The sequence below is a fragment of the Miniopterus natalensis genome, chromosome 5 (assembly GCF_054644295.1).
Source record: "Miniopterus natalensis isolate mMinNat1 chromosome 5, mMinNat1.hap1, whole genome shotgun sequence".
NCBI lineage: Eukaryota > Metazoa > Chordata > Mammalia > Chiroptera > Miniopteridae > Miniopterus > Miniopterus natalensis.
In genome coordinates this window covers 87,148,317-87,175,794 of record NC_142085.1, presented here as the reverse complement: position 1 = coordinate 87,175,794, position 27,478 = coordinate 87,148,317, and the positions used below count along the sequence as shown (strand labels likewise).

General features: G+C 44.0%; 1 protein-coding gene across 4 annotated transcripts in view; it reads right to left on the bottom strand.

The window, feature by feature from the left end:
• TULP4 (TUB like protein 4) overlaps positions 1–27,478 on the bottom strand; it is a 147,212-nt gene that overhangs the window by 13,787 nt on the left and 105,947 nt on the right. For all 4 annotated transcript variants that reach the window (XM_087817714.1, XM_087817716.1, XM_016200695.2 and 1 more), the window contains 8 exons: positions 26,629–26,809; positions 23,968–24,102; positions 20,934–21,100; positions 11,069–11,293; positions 9,894–10,128; positions 4,232–4,376; positions 1,325–1,469; positions 761–854 (listed from right to left, as the gene is read on the bottom strand). In XM_087817714.1, the coding sequence (XP_087673840.1) occupies positions 761–854; positions 1,325–1,469; positions 4,232–4,376; positions 9,894–10,128; positions 11,069–11,293; positions 20,934–21,100; positions 23,968–24,102; positions 26,629–26,809 (1,327 nt within the window). The remainder of the gene's footprint in view (positions 1–760; positions 855–1,324; positions 1,470–4,231; positions 4,377–9,893; positions 10,129–11,068; positions 11,294–20,933; positions 21,101–23,967; positions 24,103–26,628; positions 26,810–27,478) is intronic.

Genomic DNA, 27,478 nt, shown 5'->3' with positions numbered 1-27,478 from the left:
CGTGGCTAAGCCAGCTTTCCAGGGACACGTGTGCATGTTAAATGATTAGGTGGCCTAGCAAGGTGTGGGGGGCAACACAAATCCTGGGCCTATATAAAGAAGTGTCCATCTGGATGAAAGTGCATTGAAAAGGGCCTCCTGCCATTCACACCTTCCTGTCTCTGAGTAAATGTGGTAAGTTAGTACTGCTCGCTCTATCCATCTGGAGCAGATGGGAACGCAAATCCTGGATTCTAGTCCAGTTTCAGACTCCCTTGCTTCCATTTTCCTCGCTGTCTAAAACTTTCATGGACGGGATATTTATTTGGTACTTAGAAATGACATCTATAAAGATTCGCCACTAAGCTGTGCTCACAGTCAGCCAGCTTCTTATAGTCTAATTCTTTCTTCTGGAGTTCCTTTTAGCTCAAGAACCTAAAGGCACTGGTACCAAAAACCTGCCTAAGTGAATGGCCAAAAGTCAAAACAACCAGAAACCTATCAGAGCTCTGATAGAGATTTTCACTCTTTCTGTCATTTTTATAAGTTAGAGATGATAATTTTAAAAAATTAAAGCACCACTGGCAAAACACCAATTCGAGTGATTATTCTGATTTTTGTGACATCATAGTGTCTGGAGCCAAAGGCTAGAGATAAAATGCATGCTAATGTTTTGATGTCATAGAATTCATTTTCTCCTTTAGGCCACTGAAGGCTGAAATTGTTTTCTTCAGCCTGAGTATCAACGAGACAGCGGGCAAAGAACAGGACGTGGTTTTACCTGCACCGAGGTTGGTTGGCAGGAAAGCAGCCAAGCCCACGATCTTAAATTTGGTTCCCCAGATATTAGACGTGACCTGAGCAAGGTAGTTGTGCTGTAGGAGGAAAAAAGGAAGAAACATCACTATCTATTTCCATATTTCCTATTAGTAAGAATGATAACAGTGCTTAAGGAGCCACAGGTGTTGGCAGCCAGAAGCATTCATTCCGCCATGTTGAAGAGCAGAAGCTAACTGCAGCATGTCACCACCCATTTTCAACTGGGGGTTCACCAAGCTGTACTCCTCAGGTTGGAAGTGAGAGGCAGATGTGTCCCAGTCCCAGTGTGTCTGCATGTGTGTCAGTTTAAAAGGCCACAAATGGGATTTGGGCACATTCACCTTCACCTCTCCTTTCCCGAAATCATTGGACTAGAGAGGGTATCTGGCTCTGAATCCACTTTTACCTTAGATGTTCTTCCTGAAACTATCAGCTGCACTGACACCATGCTGAAACTACTCAATGATCTGTTTTCTCAGTCAATAAAGTTCAGACTCGTGTGACCAACCCGCAACCCAGACACTACCTGAGTGATGTCTTCAAAGGGAAACTCTCTTCGCGTCAGGCTGGGTGAGCCAATGGAGGGTTTGCGCATTGGCAACCGAGGGGACCTGGACATCTCCTGAGCAGCCCGGGACAGCTTGGGAGACTTCCGAGCCTCAATGTTGATCCTGCAGAGACAAGGCCAGAGGGTTAGGCACCCACAGCAGGGAAGGAGTGTGCCACCTGGCCCAAAGGCATCCGCACTCCTGGCATGCCCCCTTCACCTCCCAGCAGTCATTCGTAGGTGTCACAATCTTAGGAGCCAGGACTCTTGATTTAACCAAGTATTCCCGCTTGTTTTTGCTTTATAAACAGGAGAAAAGGAGAACAGTTGTATACTGAATAATGCACATTTTAAAATATAGTGAGATTAGATCAGGCCATTTATTTGTAAGGAACCTTAGAGAATTAACCATCTTTCACTTTCTACTGACTTAGAGTAAATTTAGAAATGCCCACATCTTCTCCCAGGGGTTTAGAAAATCAGTCCCGGGGGAAATGGCAGTGGGAAGAGTCATTTCTCATCTTATGACCCCAGGGATTTTATAATTCCTAGTACAACATCTGGATTCCAACAGACTTAATCTAGCATTTCACGCCCACAATATTTAGAAAGAATAAGTGGAAGGAAGAATAAGTGGAATGAAAAATTTCTGCTGCCTTTTGATCCTATGTTCTATCTGTGGTCCTCAAGTTACTTTGTGTGTAACATGGGGACATGGGTGTTTAATGCCAGTGCAACCTAAAGAGAGTGATATAAAAATGAATACAGTCAGGTTGATGATAGTCTAGGAAAGAAAAGCATTACGCCTCACAGGTACGATCGAGCCTGATAAGACACCTAGCACTCCCACAGAATGGGAGGGCGTGGGCCTGAGCTGCTTAAAGCCTTGTGTGAGGAGATGAACCTGCCTGCTGTGTGTAGGGGATTCAACGCAAGGAAAGAGGGAAGGAAGGAGAACTAACTATGGGGATGGCAACATCCAGAAGCCTTAAAAGGACACTCACAGGTGAAGGATTTAGACACGTGTTAAATTTCCTGCTTAAGTTACAGGAAAATCTGAAACACTATAGAAGTGTAGGAAAGCTCATAATTTTATTTTAACAAGAGCAATTTTAACAAGCTTAGAACAAAGATGAAAAAAAACAACCAGATTGCTGAAGCAACTGGATATCTATATGGGAAAAAATAAATGTTTACCTCTAACTCACACTACACACAAAAATGAACCTGAGATCTGAGTGTGAAAGCTAAAACTACAAAGCTTCTGGAAGAGAACAGAAGAGTGTCTTATGACCTCACAGTAGACAGATCTCCTAAACAGGGCACAGAAAGCACTAATCATAAGAGAAGAACTTCATTAATGTGTTAGACTATATGCAGTATACATATCTGACAATGGAATCAGAGCTAGGATACATAAACAATCTTACAACTCAATAAAAAATGGGTCAAAGACTTGAACAGACACTTCACAATGGAAGATGCCCAAATGGCCAGTAAACATATAAAGAACTTCTTAGCATCATCAATCATTAGAGATATTAGGATAAAACTACAAGATACCACTGTACACCCACCAGAATGGGTAAAAATTTTTAAATGACGATACAACTGTAGGTGAAAAGGAAGCAGCTGGCACCCTTGTATACTGATGAGAACTCACAATGGTACCTACACCTTGGAATACTGTTTGGCAGTTTCCAGTAAAGTTAAACACATATCTACTCATGGCCCTGCAACTCACCTTCTAAAGCACATGTCGGAGTTGAATGTGTGCATATGTTCACAAAAAGACGTGTATAAGAAGCTCTATAATGGTTTCATTCATCATAGCCCCAAACTGTAAACCACCAAATACCTATGAATTAGTAAATGGAGTAAGTTGTAGTATGCTCACTACAGTGGAATCCACAGCACACACACAAAAAAATTGACAGACACAACAACATGCGTGAAACTCAAATTCATTATATTGAGCAAAAAAGCCAAATAAAAGAGTACACACTGCTTGGTTCTATTTATGTGAAGGTCAAGAAGCAGCAAAACTAATCTATGGTGACAGAAGTTAGAACAGTGATTGTTCTAGAGAGTGGGGATCGAATGGGAGGCTGCACAGGGAACTTTCCGGGATGATGGAATGTCCTTTAACTTCAACTGGGTGGTGAATACACTGCCTTAACTGGCTGCACAATGAATTCTGTGTTTCAGATCTGGGCAGGTATGTATCTGTATGTAAACTGTATTTTAATCTTGTGCAACATCACAGAATTTCAGAGCTAGAAGGGATCTATCTTAGTGAGGATCTGGTCTACCAACGAACTTCTACAAATAAGGACATTGGTATCCAGCTCAGGATTGGGCCATTTACACAGCCCATAGGTATATGCAGCAGGGTGAGAAAGGTGACGCTTCTTACCTGAGATACCACAGGCCCTTCCACCTGCTCTTATAGCTCTTTGCCAGTTTTTAAACAAACCTTTAGGGGTTAAAGTTTTTTTTTGTTAACTATTTTTCCCCCAATTGCAGTATTATAGGCATTAAATTTGGCTACTTACACTGTAAAACCTTTTTCTGATTTTTTCTCAACCTGGAAGGAAAAAAAAGTACACCAGGGAGCTCTGGCCACCCATGCCGCCCATCATCAGCACTGACCCCCCGAGAAGCCCTGGGGTTTAGCAAACTTCCTCCTGGGTGTCTTTTTCTGTTCTGAAGAAAGAAGAAAGGAAAGTAGTAACAATTGCAGGCAGACCTTCCAGGTGAAAGGCGGGGATGCTGGTCTCACTGTGCTCTCCTGGTGTTGGTTTCAATGGGATTCTTCTCTAGGCAAAATACAGATACACCTCCAGGGACACAAAAAAGGGCAAACACCCCGAAGAGCGAGATTACCTTGGGAGCTTGGGTGATTTGCTCGCTTGGGAAATTTTGGGAGATTTCTTGGCAGCCCAGTCATCACTCAGTTCGATGTCACTGGAGTCCGAGCAGTTGCAGCTATCGATCACGGTAGAAATCAAGCTATTCCCATAGATTTCATCTGGTAAGACACCAACCAGCAAATTGAAGGGAAGTGACATTAAACCCTAACAATGATCATTACTAGAAACTTAAGAACTGACTCCACAGGCCACCATTTTAAGTCTAGAGAATGAAACAAAGAAGCAGAGCACTGTTTCCTTTCACATTTTTGTGCTATAACATTTTCTAAGTGAAAATAGGCAATTACTTCTACATTTATCAAAATGGGCATGGTATTTTAATGCCCTGGAATGTACAACATAGTCTGGAACTTTACTGTGCCAATGGCTAAAACCAAAATGGCTTCACTGTTGTCCTCATGACATACCAGGTGTCATAGGCTTGTGGGCTGCCAGAACCTGAGGGACTTGCTGACTCATTGACTTCCCCAAGAACCTGCTTCTGACCTGGGACAGCCCTTGCTGGTTCCAGGCCTGCTCTAGACAGGAGACCTGACAGAGCTGCTCATGTCTAGCTTGCAGAACAGTCTGCTGGAACTGCCCCAGGTTGCCTGTGGGGCTTGGCTATCCCACTGAGGGAACTGCTTGCAATGGCTCAAGGGAAGACCTGTGCAGTAGGACTTTCAGTTTAGCTTTGGGTTCCACTGAGGGTGCTTGTATAGAAGCCACTCAAGATAACTGCACACTGGCCATTAGGCAGAAGATTAGAGGCCCCAAGGAAGAAGGTGATGTGCACAGAGGTGGGGCAATCACAAAACTGCTAAGTAGGTGAAGTTCATGTCTGACATCCTCCTCAAAATCCCTTCTCCTTCGCTGCCTTCCTCATACCTCCTCACATCCCTTCACTACCCAAATCCCTGTTCTGACCCCTACCCCAGAGTTGCCCTCACTGGAAGTACCCCATCCTTCAAAAATCATTGTTTCACTGAGTAAAGCTTCATTCCCTCAAGGCTCCAAGAACCTTACTAAGGTAATAAAAAGCCAAATCATTCAATCACAGTGAAATAATTTATAGAAGGAGAGTGATTTTACCATTTGAAAGGACTGTTTACATTTCAAAGGATGAGTTTCTTAATCCAACCCAATCTCTAAATTTCTGAACATATGGAGGTGACATCTGTGAATAGGGGACTCTCTGAGGCCACTGGAGGCAGAGCAGAATGGCTTGGCATGCAACGTGGAAGGAGGCTGGCTGATGCCCAGTCTGTGTTACTACATCAGCCCTCCTTAAACCACTTACTGAATCAGAAGGCATGACTGGTGACTCCAGCAAGTTACAGTGGTACGCCTTTGAGTTCGATCAGATAAAAAGACTTAATTTACATGCCCTGAGCAGTGCTTTACATTACTTAACTTAGGAGTCGCTGGATCAGAGGAAGGTTGGCAACAATTCAAACATGCACGTAAAGCCACAAGCTTCCACGTGTCCATAAGCACCGAGCTAATTCAACAACTTGAGGAAGTTTGGTAAGGCACTGTCCGTTCAACCCGACCTTCTTGCTAATGCCAGGATTTCACAAATGCTAGATGCCATACCACTGCTTTTTCCATTACTCTTGTCATAGTTTGTTCAGGCTGCTATGACAAAATGACACACACTGGGTAGCTTATAAATAACAGAACTTATTTCACACAGTTCTGGAGGCTGGAAGTATGAGATCAGGGTGCTGGATGGTTGGGTCCTGGTCATGGCCCCCTTTAGGTTGCAGACTGCTGACTTCCTGCTGTGTCCTCACATGGCAGAAGGGGCTGGGATCTTTCTGGAGCCTTTTTTATAAGGCATGAACCTTGTGATTATAAAGGCTCCACCCTCATGATCTAGTCATTTTCCAAAGGCCTCACCCTCCTAATACGGTCACATTGGGTGTTAGGATCTCAACATGTGAATTTGAATTGGGGGGGGGGGGGGGAAGCTACACACACAAGCATTCACCACTAATTTTTGGTTTGTCTCCCCAACTGGTATATAAGCTCCATGAGGGAAGGAGTTGCCTGTCTTGCCTCTTGCTGTAACCACAGAGACGAAAACCACCCCAGGGACTCAATAAATACTTCCTGACAGAAAAATGAGGTCTTTGCTCTGCTGCCTGGCTGCATCCCACACCAACTGCAGCAGAATCCTGGGGTGTGGGGGAGGGGATGGTGATTGTTAAAGCTCCTGGGGGATTCCCATGAGCAGACAAGGTTCAGAACCAATCATCTAGGAGCAGTGAGGACCTCCACACAGGATGGATTTAAAGGGGGTGTGTGAGGAAAAGAAAGTCACTCTCTGAGCACATGCCCTGAGTCCCGCTTGTCTGCCACCTAGCATCAACACAACCAGATTCAGTGCTATCATATCCACAAGCTGGGAGCCAGGGCTGGTGGCCAGATGTACCTCTTAGTTCTACAGATGCGGTGCCATCAATTTATCATGGAAATTCTGGAGCAAACACCCAAGTTGTAGAAAGATGTAAGTTGGGATTGCTCTTTGAGAACCAAAGTCTGAGCTAAACTATCTGAGGCTTCACATTCCAATTTTGTCAGTTTTCAAGAATATGCTTATTTCATCTGGACTGAATGAAAGGCTTTTCAAAATATGCAACCTGAATCAGATGTATTATTAGAATTTTAAAAACCTTTAAATGCAGTTTTAACAACTTTTAAATATTTCAAGTTCTGTCTTAGTCTGCTCAGGCTGCCATAACAAAATACCACAGACTAGATGGCTTACACAACAGAAATTTATTTATCACAGTTTGAGAGGCCAGAAGTCTGAGATCCAGGTGTTGGCATGGTCAGGTCGAGGTGAGGGCTCTCTTCCTGGCTTGCAGGTGGCAGCTTTTACACTGTTCTCAAATGGTCTTTCCTCAGTGTACGTGTAGAGAGAGAGATCTCTCTTCCTTTTCTTCAAAGCCACCAATCCTATTGGTTGGGGACACCATGCTTAGATCTTCATTTAACCTTAATTACCCCCTAAAAGCCCGGTCTCCAAATACAGTCACACTGGTGGGTTAGCACTTCAACGTGTAGGTTCTGGGGGACATAATTTAGACCATAGCAAGAAATGTTCCTTTTGAAAATTTGTGGATTTTTGCCAAAAAAAATTAAAAAATTATTGGGACTCATGCTATCTGTTATAAAAATACACACTGGTAATTTTGAGAAACATATTTGTTAAGTCACTTGGAGGACACTGACAACAGTGGACCTCAATCATTGTAGCATAAGCCACCAGGCACCCATTAGGTTATAGATTTATAGGCCACACCCCTGCCCTGCTGAATGGATGTGAGCGGCAGGCCTAGAGCCTGCAGGGAGGTGGGGAAACAATGATGTGGAGGCTTGACTTCATAAGCTCCTCCTCTGAAGCAGTTTCCACATACCATTCAGTTGGCAATTAGTCATATTCTGCCTTGTGACATATCGTCTATTTTTGTCTTGAGATATTTAAATCTTGACTTTTTTATTGAACTTTTCAAGTGTTAAGCTGTCTTATCACCCAAAAGGGATTATAAAGTGCTTGACAGCAGAGATACCTGGTATTTCTTCACAACCACAGGAGACTCAAGGACCCTGTACAAAGCAGGCACTGAATACGTATTGTTGGTCTGCTTTGCTCTACAACATTTTCATTCTTTTAATTACAAAAATAAAACATCTCTTCCCCCAAAGGACTGTCAGCAATTGAGTCAGGCTGTGTGTGGTGTGAGCTGATAAAGTGAACAGGAAGGAGGAGGAGATGCTGGGGCGGTGGGCCCTAAAGCACACCGCCTGCTGCTTCTGCCCTATTCTTTGGTGGGAACATATGCACCCAAGGGACAGAAGCAAGCTCTTCATGTCAGTTCCCTTCACCACTTAATGTAAGTGTAGGCGTCATATAATTGTATACACGGGAGGAACCTTGGCAACATTGCCACTGGACAAAAAGGCGTGATGCAAGCTCTAGTTTGGCATCTTTTGCAATTCCTTCCCCTCCTTTGGCCACCTCTAATCAATGGCTCCTTTCTTCTTCCGTCCCCTAAAACCACATTTTCCTCCTAAGTTCACGTCCACTGCTCTCCCGGTTTTCTCACTTTGCTTCCTTCCTTCTGAATCTTTCCTCCCTTCCTTTTTGCCTGCCTCGCTACCAGCCCCCATTTCTCCTACTCGCTCTCCTTGCTCTTGGTACTAGTTCATCAAGAGTCAAAAGGAAAAAAGATCCAACTGAATATTGGAGTGGGCAAGTGAGGCCCACGTTGAAAAAGCCATTGCACTGTGCTACTAGGATAACTGGTTGTACTACATACCACAGTGGTTGCAGGCACATAACGAGGGGCACAGGCCAGTCTCCGGGGAGGGAGAATGAATGGGAGTTGAGATGTGGAAAGAACAAGCACGAAACTAATGAAAACAGATCTAATTTAACTCATGTTGTTTCAAGGCAGGCACCTGCCAGGCACTGGGGGTACAGAGATGACTCAGTTCCCTCTCTCCAGGCCCTCAGGATTCGAGGGCAGACAGAGCCCCAGCAAGACTACTGTGTTCCTCTAGGGGTCCCAGTAGCCCAACTGACAGGTGACAGGCACAGAAAACAGTGCCACTCAGTCTGCTGTCAGTGCTGGGCATAATTTTACAGGGGGTGGCAGAACATTTGAGCTGGCAGGTACTGCTGACAGGGGCATCCAGCCTCAACAGTCACTAGCTAAGGACACCGGGTGGGCAGAGTCAGTACAAACAAACAGAACAAAGTCCTTCCTTTTAGAGCAGGGGTGGGGAACCTTCTTTCTGCCAACTGGATATTTATAACATCATTTGTGGACCACACAAAATGATTAACTTAAAAATTAGCCTGCTATATTTGGTCAAACATTTAATTAACTCACCCCTAATGTGATGGCTGGAACTACTTCTCTTTGGTGAAGCCTTGGTAGGGGAAGACCAAATGATTTCGCGGCCATATACGGCTGGACATTGCCCCCTCCTGCTCTAGAGGCTCACAAAGCAGAATCGCAGGGACAGGTGTGCAGGGAGCACCCTGAGTACATCCACTGAGTAATGAAGCTAGTAGAGGAGAGGGTTTTAGAAGGAAAGAGTGTTCATCATGCAAGATCTTTAGGGATGAACAAGGAATTTTCTTGGTAGTCAGCTACAAAGGAGTTCACAGTGGATTAGTGAGGGACAGAAGCACCACTAGCAGGTGAAGAGTAGGCTGAAGGTTTGGAAATTTTAATTCTACATTCACTCGGGGGGGCGGGGGGGAGGGAAGCAGAGACAGACCTCACTATTATGTGTAGGTTGTCTCAACAGTAGTCAAGCCCTCAATGAACACGATCCACTGGAAGAGGAATCTTCACTCCAGAGCCCTGCCTGGGCCAGCTTCTCCTTCACTGACAGCCCCACCACATGAAGCCTCGTGGAATGTGGTTAAAAGCCCCATCAGAAAGTACATTTAGAGAATCATTAACTTTAGTAGGAATCTGGAAATGAAGTAGCTCTGAGGATGGCCCACGCTAGCCCACAGGCTCACATTCCAAAAATGGGCATTATCTTTGCGTGGGCTGTCAGGAACCATACCTGACAACTAGGTCACCAGTCCCTCTGGCGAGGGGGCCCACCTGATTTGCTATCCGTCCGGGGGTCCATGATGACAAACTCTGGCCGCAGCTTGCTAACGCGCCGCCCCTTGAGGATGGGCACGAGCCCGCCCAAGTACTCCAGGTAGAGTGTGTAGCATGGGCCGCCCACCTCTGGGTCGTCTTCCGTGCGCTTCATGGTGCAATGCAGACGCTCGTTGCCAGCTGAGGGGTAGCTGACAAAGTCTCGCATGTTGTTAGGGTCTGGAATCGGGGGCTGAAGGCAGGACACAGAAAAAAAAGGAGACAGTGTGGGCTCACTGGTTGCTCTGCATTAACCATGTGGCATGGAATGGTGACTGATAACTCTGGGTGCAAATGAGAATCTCCTGGGAGCTTTTAAAAAACACCTGAGCCAGAATCCCACCTCTGACAATGAAAATGCAATCTCTGGGAGGTGGGCCTGGGCATGTGTATTTTCTAAAAACTCCCCAGGAGCAGAAGCAAGATTGAAAAGCAACTTGAAAAAAATCACAACAGATTCTAAAAACTGATGTTTCTGGAAAGAAGTAACCAACAAGTTAATCTAATACTTAGAAGCAGAGACAGTAAGAGAATGCAGAAAAGAACCTTAGGTTAGGGGGCAACCCACACCTGAAGAGCACCTGGCAGACACATCTCACGTGCTATCACTGAAAAGCAGTTTCGAGTTACAATCAGTATAAAGACGGCTGATGGCGCGTGCTGGGCGGGGGGCTGCTCCTCCTCAGCACAGTGGTGAGCACGGTGGGCCCTAAAATTGGACTGGGCTCAACCCTGACCATTCCCATAAGGAGCTCTGGAGGAAGTTACTCAACTTTTAGGGATGCGTTTCCTGCTTTCTCAAGTGGGAGTAATGGCAGCATTGCCAGGAAGTCATGACTAAGCCTGACCGTCAGGATGACGCAGCAACCGAGCTTGGAGCCTGCCTCCGCCCCGAGAAAGCTAAAGTCCATCACTCGAGGCGAATCCCTCGTGGACACGCTGGAGATGATGCACCTGCGGCAGAGCGTGGTAGAGCTCTGCCGAGCCGCACACCATCCCACCCAGGCGCTCCTGTCAAGAGCAGGCCTGACTCCTGTGCTGCCCCGGGATTCTCAGCCATCTTCCGTCCCTGTCCTCCTCTCCGCAGGGAGAGGGGGGAGGAGGGATGGGGGAGGGAAGGAAGAGGGCTCTACCTTGATGGTGGGGATGAAGGCAGTGGAGAGGTAGGAGCAGAGGCGGGGGGGCAGGGTCAGCTTGCTGACATCCTTGTCTTCTCGCAGGGTGCTGGCGATGGCCTGCTGGCACAGCAGCTGCAGGCTGGACACCCGGTGCTCCACACGTACCACGTACAGGGCCGGTCCTGAAGCCATCAGCAATCTGGAGTCCCGGTGGCCCCAGCAGATGGAGATGATGGGGCGCTGCCGGGAAGTGAAGGGCAACCACACGTGAGCTTTTACTCTTGCAAGCAAAGAAAGACCATGCATGCTTGTCTCAAGCAAAATAAAGTGACTTAATAGTTTTTGAGAGTATTTGTTTAAAAAAGTACAATAAAGAATGCTCAATACTGTATTATGAAAATTCAGTACTTCCATCGAAAAGTAGTTAGCTCCTCAGGCCAGAGTACAGATAGAGTACTAGAATAGTTTTACAAAGTTCTTGCACATGTATTATCTCACTTAATTTAGTGTCATAAAACCTAATGTAGCGGTGTTTCTACCAGAAGATGCAATCATCTTAGGGTACAGTAATCCATACTCCTTACTAAAGCTCTGATTATCTGGATCCCCCAAATAACTGGTGGTGGTTCCCATGGCTGGGGCAGATGGTGATGAGGTGGACCAGAAGGCCCTTTCCTTTTCTCCTGACAGGGAGCAGGTTAGAGTCAAATCAATACTGGATTTGGGGCAGGAGCTGTGTGACCTGGGGGCTATTACATAACCTCTGCAAGTCTACTTTCTTATGCGTCAGTGGGAGCTGTGAGCATTAAAGGAGATGAAAGATGTCAAAGTGCTACAGGGACCATTCACAGGTCATACCTGACACGTTAAGTCACTGTGATACTCAGCCGTAGTGCTGATTGGGGCCGAGAGAAAGTAGAGAGGTAGCTGGAATGGGGAGAGAGAGGGAACACAGGTTCTCGGGTAGCCTCTTGGGGGTTTGTTGCCATTACCTGCTTTGAAAAGGCAAGCCGACATCCAAATGTGCAAGTAGAAACTGCCTGTACTGAAAAAACTCAAAGCTCAGGGGCGCCGTCTAAGTAAGATTAGCCAAGGAAGAAAGAAAGGTGAAAGCCGGGATGGAGAAGCAGTGAGAGAATTTGTTTATTCCAAGCCAGGCAGATGGGAGCTCTAATTTAATGAGGTCTTGAGGGGTTTCAAAGATGAGAAGTGGGGATACCAGATCTTTTATATGAATGACAGATAGGAACAGAATTTTCACAACACTTTGGTGACAAACATCAAGATAAAAGGAACACATAAAGACGCTTGCTTAAAATAGCCCCCGGGGGTCAGCTAATCCTGGTTTCAACTTCAAAACAAACTGCTAGGCTGAAGATAATTCAACTTCCATTTCCATCACAGAGAGGACCAGGGAGCCTGTAACTCAAGTCTGGGGCTTCCAAAAACTTCCAAGATGGGTCCTTTGGACTCTTTACAAGAGGGTCCCACACAGAAGGAAGACCCCATAGAGAGACCTATAATTTAGAGCAAGGCTACTCACTGCTGAAGACAGTGCAGACGACACATAAAAAATACACAATGTTCTTTGGTATCATCAATCCCCATAAGTGAAGGTCAGGACAGAGGTCTACTAATACCAAAATCATGATTAATCTTAAAGACATGCTACTGCCCCCAACCCCAACCCTGAGTCTCCTAAGATATTTACAACCTAGAGCTCAAGTAATGAAGAAGAGTTTTCAATTAGCACAACCTGACTGGTCGGAACTGGCTGCAGAAACACCAGAAACTTCCTCCTCCAACTTCCCATTACTTTTGAATCCTACCTGCCACTCCAACGGTCACACAGAAAGGCTACATGTATTCCTCCTCCAGTCCCCTCCCTCCTAGTTCTGCTTTCCATAGTAACCATCTCTGTGTGATGATAGTTGACTGCATGCTTTGGGAGGGTTTTAAAATCATCATCATGATGAGTATGTATCTCTTACATCCTGTACAAAGGAACTTAAACCAGGTATACAGACCTTCAAACTGCATAAAACCTTCTCTGTTACATTTACATGTATTGTCACTACTCCCCATCGTAACAGAAATAACGGTCATGGTTTAAAAACTTACTACATTCCACTGACACACTACACTGTTTAACAAGCACACATGCCATCTCCTCTAACTCTCGAAGCCCCCACGGAGGTATCCACACTCCCATTTAACACAGGAAGGAGTGAAGCTGAGAGGCCGAGGTCCTGGTTGCAGATACTAGTGGGAGAGCTGATTCCCACCCCTTTCTCCTCCACAGCTGCTGCTCACCTTACTGCCTCTAGTAACTGTCAGTATATAACCTCGTAAAGATGTGTGATGTCCTACTAAAAAATTAAACTGTCAATCACAAATAAAGAAATGAATCCAAATTCTCCCCATAGCTTCTCCTTAATTCCTTTGGTCAAGGCTATTTTTTTTACTCAGAAACAAACCAAAACACAAGTCTGTAGAAAAGGCAAATAGTTCAGAGGAGAAACAGGGCTGCATAAATAGCAAATGGATGACAGGAATGATTCATTATGGCAGAAAAGAATCCACTGGTCATGTAGGCCCACAAGTGGAGAGAAATCAGCCAAGCAGTACTGTTAGGTGAGCACGCAACAGCCGGAGGCACATCTCGAAGGTGAGGAGGGGCTGTGCTATTCCACACTGAGCATGGCATTGAGCAGGAAAACACAATTCTTCACAAAAGGGAGCGAAAGGACCTGAAAAGATTGAAAACTAGAACCAGCAGAAAAGAGCTAAAACTTTTTAGCCTGGAGAAGTGAATCCTGCAGGGCCTCAAAGGAAAAACTGTTATTTGCAGCAGTGTTACCAGGAAATGCGGTCTCCTAAGAGGAGGATGAGGGTACATAGGAAAGCAATCTGGGGCACAGCATTCACTTAGTTGCCCAAGCCAGTGACAGTTTATGCCAGCATGGGAGTAGGGGGGAGGGTGCTCATTATCTTAGTTTTTATAGCATATACTCCCTGTATGAATACTGGTACCTTTGCCATAATTAAGGTCGTATTAGAAAAATAAGGAAGAATTCATAAATAGTGAGAGCTGCCCCTCTTGACTGAAGATTTTGAGGTATCTGATGTGGGGAAATTATTGTAATGACAGTTGAGTCTGAGGCTGTGCGCGACAGGGCCATGATCTCAGGAACATTGTAAGTCCTGTAAACCTGTAGAAAGTCCTTTCGCACGGGATCTAATGCACAGCATGGTGATTATAGTTCATAATATTCTTTACTATGCACTTGCAAGTTGATGAGAGTAGATCTTAAATTTTCTCACCACAAAAAAGAAATGGTGAGCCCTGGCCGGGTAAAGCTCAGTTGGTTAGAGTGTTTGCCCCAATACTCCAAGGTTGTGAGTTCGATCCCCAGTCAGGGCACATACAGGAATCAACCAATGATGCATAAATAAGTGGAACAACAAATGGATGTTTCTCTCTCCCTCTCCCTTCCTCTCTCTAAAATCAATCAATAAATAAAAATTTAAAAAAGAAATAGTGATTATATGGTGTGACGGAGGTGTTAGGCAACACAATGGTGGAAATCATGTTGTAATATATAATTGTATCAAATCCACCTGTTGTACACCTTAAATATACTCAGTGCTAAACGTCAATTATATCTCAGTAAAGCTGGAGAGCGAGAGTGCAACAGAGAGAAAGAGGGAGGAGAAAATACACACATGCATACAAGCATTTGCACACAGACATAAGTCCTTTTATCCCATGACATCATACTTTTTTAGTCTCATTTCCAGTTGGTGCTCATTTTCCTGTGCTCTTTACTGGTACTCCAGACTACAGAGGCCTGGCTACAAAATGTTCTGTTGTTGTGGAGATCTAAACAAGACTAAAAGTGCCGGTGACTACCTGTGCTTGCAGACATGGGGCAGGGGGCTTTTACCAGAGTTAAGTCTTGACTTAGCTGCCTCACAATCAGTGACGTCTGCCACTCTGTCCTCTAGGACCACGGTCAGCCTGCCTGCAGCCCTCCCCCACAGACTGCTGTAACCTCCCTAAAACTCCCACCACCTGGGATCAGCTGCTGCAGAACAGAAAGGCACCCAATGTTCAAGTCCAGTAAATCTGGAGGCACTCCAGGGGACACACCCACCCACCACCCACAGGTTAATGCTTTTGTTTGAACAGCTGCTGTCTGCCAGGGAAACACTCAGGTGTAAATCTTTGGACAATCTCTTTCTCAAATCAAACAAAATAACCATTTTTAGAAGTGATGGCTAGAACTGTGAAACTGATAACATTCAAATCCTAATTTGTGTAGTTCACCTATTTCGTGCATCGAAATTAGAGGCAAAAGGGGAGGAAAGTGAGCTGCCTTTTGGAGGGGTGTTAGTGAGGCGGCAATCCAGTGCTTAGGTGAGTCTGGTGGAACAGTGAGGGGCACGGCCCAGGTGGGGAGGTAAGGGGTTAATGCACAGGCACAGGTACTACGGGTTCAGGTCTAGACCACCACAGTAAAGGAAGTATGACAATAAAGTGAGTCAAAATCTTTTTGCTAGTGGAGAGTCTTGCCTTGAATTTGTAAAAAAACCACAATACTTGTGAAAGGCAATAAAGCAAAGCACAATAAAGCAAGAGCAATAAAACGAGGCATACCTGGACAGTCAAGGGTCCACATCTCTCTCTCTCACTGCTGGTGCTGAGCCATTTAAAAGGAGTGCAGGTTAGTTTGCTCCCATTATTCCCCTGCCACAGCACAATGGAACAGCATGGTCAAGGGCCAGTTTCAACTGCTTATGGCATCCAAAGACATGACAAATACCCCCTAAACCCCTCCCCTGCCACTATACAATAGAGGCCATGCATCCGTCCAGTCATTTATTCATCTACTGAGCTGCCAGTCAGTCATTCAGTAAACATCTGTTAAGTGTGTACAATGGGCCAGACAGACTGTAGGTGTGAGAGTAAGATCAAATCCTCGGCCTCATGGCACTGACATTCTGAGAGTGGAGGGAGAGAGAGAGAACTTAGTACCTGCCCAGACTATTCGATACTGTCAGGTGGTGAAAGTGCAATGAAGTAAAACTAAAGTAGGGAGGGTAAGGAGTGAGACAAAGAGCAGGGGGTTGTTTCAGCAGAGGTCGTTTCAGCAGAGGCCCGACTGAGATGAGGAAACTAACTGATCTATTTTTGAATTGGAATGAACGCTTCCTCACTATGTTACTATTTTTGTATACAGCAGTGAGTTAGGTGAATTCTAAAAATGTAAGAGAAATACAAAGCAGGGTGTGCTTTCCATATTAAAGATAAGCTGATCAAGCAGGATAAAAGTCAATAGACAACAAAAGGGTCAAAGAGAGAGAAAACAGGGCCATCCACCAAACACAAGGTCTCTGCAGCATGAGCCCTGGGCTGAGGCCTGCTACCTGGCCCACTGAGGGGTCCCATCCTGTGAAGGTCACTGCAGCCTGTCCCTCCTGTCTGCAGCTCCCCCATGAAGAAGCTGGGGATCTCTGTCTTAGAGCAAATGCACTTCAAATGTCTAACAGCCCCAGCAGATGGGGATATTTAGTGTTTGCACAAGAGGGTGTAAGGAAGGAAAGCTTTCTAGAATAGCTCACTTTCAAACAGACTAAGCTGGTGACTAGTCACCAACAAATGGCGTTGGACATTTTTGAATATCATGTTACAATGATTTGGCCACCAACTAAGTTAAATAAAAGCTAGCTCAAGATTTAGTCACCCCAATCTCAGTTTTAAAAGAATACACCATTTTGTATTTTGTAAGCAGCTAACTGGGGAAAGGACTTACTCACCTATTTAGGACAAAAAGGCAAAGCACACCCATGGCAGCTTCGTGAGAACAGGTAGAGTGAAGCTAATCCACAACAAAAGGAGGCAAACATACTTTTGCTAAAGGGTTCTCCTTCAAGAGGGTAGAAGTCTGTGACCATAATGCAATCTCTCATTTGATTTTCCAGTTTCCACACCTACCTTCTTCTTTTTCCTTCTCCTGTAATTTTTTTACCCAAATATCCTACACATCAATGATAGAATCTTATAAGATATAAGGTGGCCCCTCCCACTTGCCTTTAATGCAAGAAAAAGTTCGTAAAGCTACAACGAAACAAAACTGACCGACTGACCCACGACCAACCAAGACTCAAATGACTGAAGCCAGCAAGCTTCAGTCAGCAGTGCTAACTCTGAAAATCTGTGTCAGGTGAACAGATATGCTATTATATATAGATGGTCACAGATGACAGCCAAAGAGATAAATTATAGGATTTTAAATTACAACAGGTAGGAAGGAAAGGAAAATAAATTATAGTAAATTTCCTTATAAGAGCTTCAGCCACAGGCATCACTATTATGAGTAAATCAGGAGAATCAATTTTAAAACTGAGGCTGCTGCAAGTTAGTGCTTGGCAATGGCTTTGTACGCAATAACCTACAATCTAATTAGCTTGGAAATAAATTATCCAATCTAAACTGCATTAAATTCTTTTTATAAACAGTTCAATAAATTGCCTAACTTCCTTCCTGCTATAAAAATGTCCCTGCCTTTGGATTCCTTGAGTAGCACAGCACAATAACATGTGATTTTAGAATCATTCTAGACAAGAAAAGTTGGTGCTATATATTGTACTTGATTTTTAATAGCATCATTATTTAACTTTATATAATTGAGGCAATTTTTTCAATGGTTGAAACAACCGTTCAAATGAAAAAACAAACAAACAGTCAATAATTAATTAAAATGCTGAGACACTGTATGGATATTTTTCCCCAGAGAAAGATCAGCCAAGTCCCTCTCTAATCCCCAAATGCAGACAGACAGTTTAAATTCAACACCCATGATACTTCTATGTTAAAGCTGATGAGAGCTTTTGCAACAGTTAAGGCCACTGAGCCTCTATTACATTCCAGGCATGGCGAAGGTCAGGAAGGTGAAGAAAACGTGGTCTTTGGCTTCAAGAAAATAAAGCAAGTGGACAGAAAAGCGTGATACATGCCAGAGGTATGAAGCACCCAAGGGTTCATAGAGAAGAGAAGCCGAAACCACTGGGTAGAGTTACAAAAGAATGCGACTGGTCTGGCGTTGAGCAGGATAGACTCTCCCATGCTGGGCGGCAGGAAGGAGCCTTCCCTACCGAGGGGAGAGATGCTGCGGAGGGCGCCCTGTGCCAAGAGAAGAGTGGACAATGCTGCGCGCACTTGTGTGTTTCAGCACCACAATTCACAAACGTCCTAATAAAAACAAAAGCCTTATTGATTCAGAAAGAGCTGAAAATTCCCATCCTCTCCTACTTGCCTTCCAGTTAAGCTACAGATCTAAAGCTGGTATGAGATCTGACTGATAAGGGCACACAGCCTACTGGTTCATACAACCAACAGAAAGAACTAAAGAAAGCATATGATGACAACTGTCCAGCCATCAATCCACTGAACAAGTATTTACTGAGCACCTACTACGTTCCAGGCAATGCACTGGCAGAAGGGTCAAACTGTAAACACGGTTAACTCTCCTTCAATCCCAAATGTGCAGGGACTCCAGTACCTATGCTGATTTTCCCATACACCTTGGCCTCACACTAATGGTTTCAACTCGACTCCACTGTAGCTCTTCCCCGGTTAGTGTGCTTCATCACTCAAAACTACTTCACTTCTAAAATAGGAATAGTAATCTGAATTTCCTATCCAACCACAAATTCCCACCCTGTTTTTATCACTTCCTCTTGAACATGCCTTATCATGACTTCACCCTCCCTAGTCTCAGGTCATAAAGCATCTACCCAGATTTCATAACATCCCCAGTAGTTCCTAAATCTTCAATTTTTTGTGTTTTTCTACTGTATTAATCTTTCCAATTCCTAATTTTAGGCAATCTGTACTACTCCTGCCCCTAGGGATTGTAAAGAAGGCATGAATAGCACTGACTCACTTTAAAAATCACACTCTCCAGCTTTGGTTGGAACCTAATTTCAGCTTATTATCTTGACTGACTCCTGCGTTATACTCCTATACACTAGCACTTAGAGATTAGAGCTCAGTGCTAGCCACACAGCAGCCCCTCAAAATGTTTGCTGGATACTTGAAAAAATGCTTATTTGCCCACAGAAGATAATGCATTGTTAAAAGATATATTTAAATTCTGTAACTCAACAACAACAAAAATAATCCAACAAAAAAACTGGCAGCCCTGGCTGTATAGCTCAGTTGGTTAGAGTGTTGTCCTGATATGCCAAAGGTTGCAGGTTCTATCTCTGGGGTCAGGGCACATACAAGAAGCAACCAATGAATGCATAAATGGGTGGAGCAACAGATCGATGTTTCTCTCTCTCTCTCTTACCCTCTCCCGTCCTCTTTCTCTAAAAATCAATAAAAATATATTAAAAATAAATAAAATAAAATTGGCAAGGATCTTGAAGAGACATCTCTCCAAAGAAGCACAGACGGCCAATAAGCAGATGAAAAAGCACAAGAAAAGATGCTCAACATAATAATCAGGGAAATACTAATCAAAACCTCACACCCATTAGGATGGCTACTATAAAAAAATACAATAGAAAATAACAAGTGTTGGCAAGAATATAGAGAAGACAGAACCTTTGGGCACCATAGGCAGGAATGTAAAATGGTGCAGCCACCATGAAAAACAGTATGACAGCTCCTCCAAAATTAGAAACAGAACCACCATTGATCTAGCAAGTCTACTGGGTATTTATCCTAAAGAACCGAAAGCAGTTTTTCAAAGACACACTTGTATGCCCTTGTTCACAGCATTATTATCCTTGATAGCAGAAAGGAGGAAAGAACCCAAACGTCCACTATCCGCGAATGGATAAAATAGGATATATATATATACACACACACACACATATATGTAAAATGACATATTATTCAGCCTTAAAAAGGAAGGAAATTCTGGCACATGCTACAACGTGTATGAGCCTTAAGGACATTAAGCTAAGTGAAATTTTAAAAAGTCACAAAAAGACAAACATTGTATGACTGCACTTATATGAGGTATGTAGAATAGTCAAATTCATAGAAACAGGATGCTATTAAAGTTTCAGTTTTATAAAAAAGTTCTAGAGATTGGTTACACCACAATGGAATACACTTAACACTACTAAACCACTTAAAAATGGTTAAGATAGTAAATTTTGTTATGTGTATTTTGCTATAATTTGTTTTGAAGATACATTTAAATAATTTATGCCTGCATCTAATTACAAAATACCCCAGTCTGGTATACCTGCCTCTCTGAGGAGCTGGGTAAGGTTAGGACATAAGTCCCTAGTTTATTATTACCCCCATCAATCATCAACTCACTCTCCGCTCTCTGTCCAGTACTCCCTGCTAAGAATTTCATCTTCTACTGTAACTGACTTGGACAAGAAATGAACTGGTCTAGAGATTTCTGGGACATAAAAACAAACAGAAAGGGGCCCACCTGTGTAGACTTTCTTAAAGACCTTTAAGCTTTTAAACATTGTTTAACAGTAACTTAGTTGAATATAAAAGTACATTACTGGCATAACAAACATAAAATCCTAGTGAAAAAAAATGAAGATTCAGCATTCACTTTTGCACATTTCTGATTCTACTTCACTGTGATGATAAACACTAGGTCACTCTGCTTACTGTCCACTCATTTGGGTAATGAAATAAATTATTTTGGTTAAAAGGCAAAAATGTCTTTCTCCCTATTTTTCATGGTTCATATCCCATAATATAATTAAAGTCAACAAAAGATTAAAATCTGTCAAAGACAATTACAGTGAGCATAACCAACTCACAAGTATGTTATGGAGACTGGCGGCACACTAACACAGGGCATCACAGTGAGTGCCCCACACACAGCCTTACTTGCACAAGTGTGTCCAGTGTGAAGATGTGCTCCCCACGAACATTGTAGAACTTGACCATGGCACTCTTCAGGAGAGGGCCATTGGGAAGGTCGCCAAGCTGGGTTTGCCGTTCCATACCAGCAACCGCGAGGAGGTCTCCCTGCGTGCACCACTGGGCAACCACCTCTGAAATCACAAAGAAGAAATGGTCAGCTTAAAACATGACCCTCCCTGAACTTTCACTTAAGTAGTTTAAAAAACAGAGATGCTTAGCAAATACAACAGCAGTTCTTCCCTTTTCTCTCATAAAGATATTGGCTACCGATTTCTCTGAAGGCAACAAAGACTCTATTAAAAACAGGTTTTATTACTTAGATAGGAATTGCAGTGCCCCGAAACATAACTAAATCAGGCAAAGACAACATACGATAAAGCTGGCAGGTTAAACATCTATCTCTAATGCCAGCATTTCCATAGTAGGACTTGCAGAGCTCTGAGAGAGCAGCCAAGGTAATAAAACCTGTGACTGTACATCCTAAGTGCTTTTCCCATTGTTGTGCATCCCCCCCCCCCCCCCCGCAAGAGATGACTCAAAGAGGTTATAAATGCTAAAAGTAAAAAGTAAATCACTAGCAAAGCCTAACTTTATTTGATTTCTATGTGCCACTGGGAAGATAATGTTCAGGTAAAGAATACATCTACACAGGAAGGCCCTGACTCTTAGTCAGCAGCTGATAATGTTCTGGGGTTTAGAAAAGAAGAGAAACACTTCTGTTGGGTGATAGTGTTATCAGAGAAATGTCCCCACTGGAGATGTGATGCCCTCCTACCAGCCTTTCAGTGCTTACAATAAATGGCTATTACGTGGTTTGTCTAATCCCAATATGAGCCGCTACTTATTCCTGCTGGCAAACGAACTGTTAGTACTAGGAAGATTTACGGGCTAGTTTTTCTCCCTCGAGGCCCTAAGACTATCTGTGCCTTATACAGAGATCCCTGAAACTTGCAACCCAGGAGCCCATTCTGCAGAGGGGCTGGAAAGGAATTCCACAGCTCCTAAGCTCTAACAGGTCACACATGATCACGGCATCTTTCTTATCCATGTGTGGTATTGATGCTGACATTAACAACAGCCATTCTGAGAAACTGAACTTCCCTTGAAGAGTGGACAGTGGCCTCCAGGACAAGATGACTCTCCAGACCCAGGGAAGCCAGAGCTTGCTTGTCAAGTCAGCCACAGACAGAAACCAGACACAGAGGTAGCAGAGGGCTCAGCAGAAGTAGTTACAGACAAGCACCAAATGAAAAAACTCTACAACCTGAGTGAAAGCATCAGTAACAGGAGTTCCCCCCTTTTCATACAGTAGGGTATGAATAAGGTGGAGTACAAACCAGGAAATGAAAGGTAACTTAGAAGAATCAAATACATATCCTGGCGAATAGATTTTTCAAGGTGATGGGGAAGGGAGAGGGTCTGTGCATACACTTCAGTGTGCTCTGGATACCCAAATGCCTCGACGGTTCTAGTGAAGAGCCTTGTCATGATGATGAAACTGAAACAACCTTTCTGGATGGTACCTTCGGAAACACAAAGAAGTCAAAAGGAGCAGCCACTAACACAAACAGGTAAAAATAACAAAAAGATGAAGTCTACAGGTGTTTAGGGCAAGAACATCGCTGCAATGCTGCAGAAATAAAGGCGACAGCGCTTAATCCCCAAAGGTCCCCGACTGCCCCGCTTTGGTCAATGGGTGAGGGAGTACCTGCACCATGCTTTTTGCTATTTATTCATTTTAATAACGTTCCTTGCATTTTGTCTTTTCCCAACAGAAAAGTGGGTTGTTGCCCCCTCAGGACTGACACACAATCATACTCAGAGGTTGCTCAAAGATGAGCCCTGAGAGCACTCAAGGTAAGTCTGTTTACTAGGTGGGAGCTGTCTGTCCAAGTTAAGAATGAGCCCAAATATTTACAAGTAAATGGCCAGGAATTTCTTCAGCTGAATAGAGTGAATAAATAAAATGGAGTCACTATGGTCAAGCTGCTAAATTATTCAATAAAGTAGGCTGAGGCATGAGGAAATTATTCTATTCTTGTCTTAACTAGCCTGGGAACTTAACCATCTGGACTTTCCAGTCCTCTGTCAGTGCCCGAATGCATCTTGGGTAATTGTGCTTCAATGCCTGGACATACGTCAAACCCTCAGATGACCATCTGAATGACCTCAAAAAGAAACTGCTCCACTGTCCAGACCACAGGACATCTGAAGATTACCATCTTGGACCAATGCAGGGGCTAAGAATGCAGGATTGATTCTTTTCAAGAATGTGCTTTTTAAGAGCCTCGGGTTTTCTTTCTCTGTTTGAATAGTCTGGGTATTGCCTAGTTGTGTTTCTGGTTTGCAAACCCTAAGACCCTTGAATAATCTTTGTTATCTACTTCTAGACAAAGCCTCCTGACTATTTCTGAGTGCATTAGACAGTAATAAAGTTATCCTGAGACAGTGATAGTCTACGAAGGCAAGTCAGTCTTTTAAAAGGAGTAAGTTTCATAATAATAATGCCATTTCTTGTTCTAACAATTATACAACTAATAGTATCAAGGGACACAGCAATTTGAGAGCCCTTTGACAGCAAAAACCAGTCTGCACAACAATCAGGGCCTTAATAAGCCTTAAAACTACAGGGGCTTCTGTGTTAATGTATTTCGTGCACTGTCTGCTGCCTCAAGAACAGCAGGTGCTGCCGTCCAATACTCTACAGACACAGTGTCAGCCAGAGACAAACACACCGAACACCAGGGAGAGGACCACTCTTGTTGTAGTGGGAGAAGAGCAGCAGGTGAAGATGAAGACTGAAGATCAGGAATCCTTCCTCTAGGCAAGACTGGGAAGAGAAGTAGAAAAGCAAAAAGAAATGGCCTTTACTAATAGACTCCCTAAGTCAGAAAGAGGTCACTGCAGGGGACAAGAATCAGTAAGTACTGGGTGTACGACAACCAGCCTGGTAGGCTGAGCTGATCCCTGGGCCTGGGGTCATATGCAGCCTCTGTACCTTTCAGTCCTGAGCGGATGATAGTAGGAGACAAGTCATCATAGTTGTTCATTAAGCTGATGTCCCCCGAGGTGAAGCTGACAGTGAGCAGCGGCTTGATATTCTGCACTGGGATGGGATATGCTGCTGGACCATCTGTGAAAACAAAAGTGCTGAGTGAAAAAGAGACAACGAGCACATGACCCAAATCCAGGGCAACAACGCTGCAATCTTGAAGGGTCTTGAAAAGTGCCCGACAATGCAGATCAGGCTCTGGACTGGGATGCTACTAAATAAAGCACCATTCCACACCACTCCAGCCTACACAGCGCACAGAGGGTGCTCACCAGAGAACCCTGAGAGGTGTGGTGGGAAAAATATGTGGGAAAAGTTTATTAACTTGGGTGCTAATGTGTTATGTGTTTCTAATGATGTATAAAAGTGAATTATTTGAATGTCATATAACATACAGGATGGGAAAAAAGTTGGTTTACAGTTGTTCATATGGAAAATAATACAATAATAAATAATACAAGAATAAACTCTGGTTTTGCATACTCATTACTATTGTCCCATAATGTATAAGAATGATGGGAAGAGAAAGGGAAATGTTTTCTTAATCCTGGTCCAACATGCAGAGGAAAGTTGTTATCAACACTAAATGCTCTTTCATTGAATGTTATGGGAACTGAGCAGCCACAGCAGCCACTATAGGGGTTCTTAGTTTTTAACTTAAGAGACCCCAAATCTGGAAAGGCGGCTAAGGTTGGATGTGGTTCAAAGAATTCTGCTATATTCACAGTGCAGTCAGCACAAAAGAAACACCTGCTTTGTAAAGTCAGGCAGTACTCACTAGTTAAGAAAGGAACCATGATGGACCACATTCTGGATTCGTTCATGTGTTGTTTCAAAAAGTCAGTCAGTCCCGCCCATGGGCTAGGGTGAATCAGGGCTCTCTCAGAGGCTCCCTTATGCGTCACACCTACTCCGAGCTCACCTCTGGCAGACATCCGGGTGGGCCTTCCTGACATCCGCCTGCTCACCCCGACTCAGCCCTGCCTGCAGACAATCCCAAGTTACCGCTCTCCTTTGCTTCACCTGAACATGCTGAGGTACCTACCTCTGCACTCAAACTCCCTTGGCCACCAGGAAAACGCTATTCTATCTGAAAGGCAAACTCCACCATCTCCAAATCACCTCACTGCTTCTGAGAAAGGCAACTGGTTAGAGTAGCACCAGGTACTGAATTCTGTTCTTATACTTAATCTACACTTGCTTCAAAACCTTGGTCTCTGGATCTTGTTTCTTACAATAATAAGTGGGGATCAGTAAATCTGAATTCACTCTGGTAAAGTTCTGTTTTAAAACCATGCTGAGTCCAATGTTTTAAGACACTGATTTTATTACTATGAGGCTGAAGAAATGATCAACAATTCACTCAAGGCTGGGTTGTAGTAACAAAAGGCATAGTTACTTCCCAAATGGATCTGTGGGTGATAAGAACACACTCCCTAAAGACCCACCTATTCTGAAATACTACCGCTGATCTTATATTTTTTTTCATGTGTAAACATCTTCTCCTAAAATAAAGACACACACACAAATAAATGTGTACGTATATTCTCTGGGAAGCAGAACATATCACTTCTGGGACAGGAAGGAGAAGACAAAGCGGGAGCATTCCAGGTCCCAATGGGGCACGTGCTGATGAGAGGTGTATTTTAAAGATTATCACTAGACCAGCCCTTCATGGGACAAACACACCTCACAGTCACAGGAAAGGGCAGAAATTGTCCAGCGTGTGCCCTTAGACCATTAGAGCACTCAGCACACAGTGTGACCACTTTAACCAGGCAGCCATCCGTTCTACTATTTCATACTATGATTTTGTCTTGTAATAAAAAGAGGTGGGTTCGGGAGACAGGACATTGGGGAAGAGCCAGGGTCCTGGGCAGGCCAGCGCTGAGTGCTGACACTGGCTGGTGACAGTTGCAACAACGTCAAAGGCTGTGCCTTTCGCTGGGTCTCTCACATATTTCAGGGTAAGACATTGTGCGGGGTGGAGGCTGGAGTTAAAAATCACCCCCACTAAGTCTGAGACAATCGTTCATTACTGGTCCAAATGGGTAAAAACTCAGATACCAACTAATCTGGTTTAGTATCACTGTGAGGCTTATGGGGGTTAGGGGTGGACGGGAGGGGGTGGAGAGGCAGGTTTTTCTAAACTGAGAGAGGAAAGAGTTTCTCCCCCAAATAAAGACAGGGACACAGATACCTATCTGCCCAACATGCTGGCCTTCATTACGGGCAGAACTAATAATCCTTTTCTCACACAATTAAAGCTATGGGCTTTAACATTAGGGGAGGAACACCACATATTAGTTATTGTCAGCATACTTCATCTTCAGCTCTCTTTATTCTCACTACTCCCCAGGACACAGAAAGGGTCATACATTTTATATGTAGGAAAACCTAAGCCAATGGCACTTCATCAGCGTGCCCAGTGATAGCGAGAAAGGGGATGGCAGAGAGTCAAATCAGGAACAGAGATGAGGCCTCACTTCAGCCCGAGGACCCTTTCCAGTAAGTTAGAGTGCTGTGCCCGCGGCAGACTGTTACCCTTCCTCCTCTAAATGGGTTCGTTCCCCTCCAGACACTTGTCCCTGTGGAGCAGCCAGCTACCTTGGGGCGGGGAGTAGTCGTCGGAGTCTGTGTCGCTCTCACTGCTGTCCTCCACCAGGAAGGCAGGGTAGTTCCAGGACATGCTAAGGATGCCGTCGGACTCGTGCAGGAGGACGTGGGCCAGCATCCTGCCGTGGCAGTCCATGACGATCACCTGCCCGTCGGCCGTGCCAAACAGCACCTGGAAATGAGGCCAGGACTACTGATGGGTGGGAGGAAGGGCCCCCATTTCAGCAAACCTCATCACCTCAACTTGTTTAGGACAAAATGTGTTTAGAACTGAAAACATGGACCAGTTAAGTAACTTAGGGGATACACAAAGCATTAAGTAGTGAAAATTTAGCTGGTTGTTACTGTAATAATTCTAGTACTCTAATACTGAAATGTGGCCAGCAGCACAATCAATACAGTCCTTATGTTGTATGGACATTATCAAATGATACGAGCAAATCCTGGTTTCACATTTTATGGGTTGTTTTGTTTTCCTGGGTTGGAGGTGAGGGGTTAAGAGGATAATATTCACTTATTTTTCTGGAAAATAAAGCAGCAGCAGAGGTTCGTTGTAAAGAATTTCTCAAATTAAGGAGACAAAACTTAGGTGTGTGTTTGACCTGAGAAAATACATTTTGTTATGTAAGCATGTTATCTAACCATATTTGGAAAAGATTCTTCTGAAATAGTTTGTCTAATGTTTTATCTCACTGTGAATAAGAATGGTATTAATGTATTAATTAATAATTAATGTTATAATGTATTATAACATTATAATGGTATTAATACCTTCATTGAGTGCTGACTTTGTGCTAAGCGCTATACCAAAAGCTTTACCTTGTAATCTGTCAAAACAATC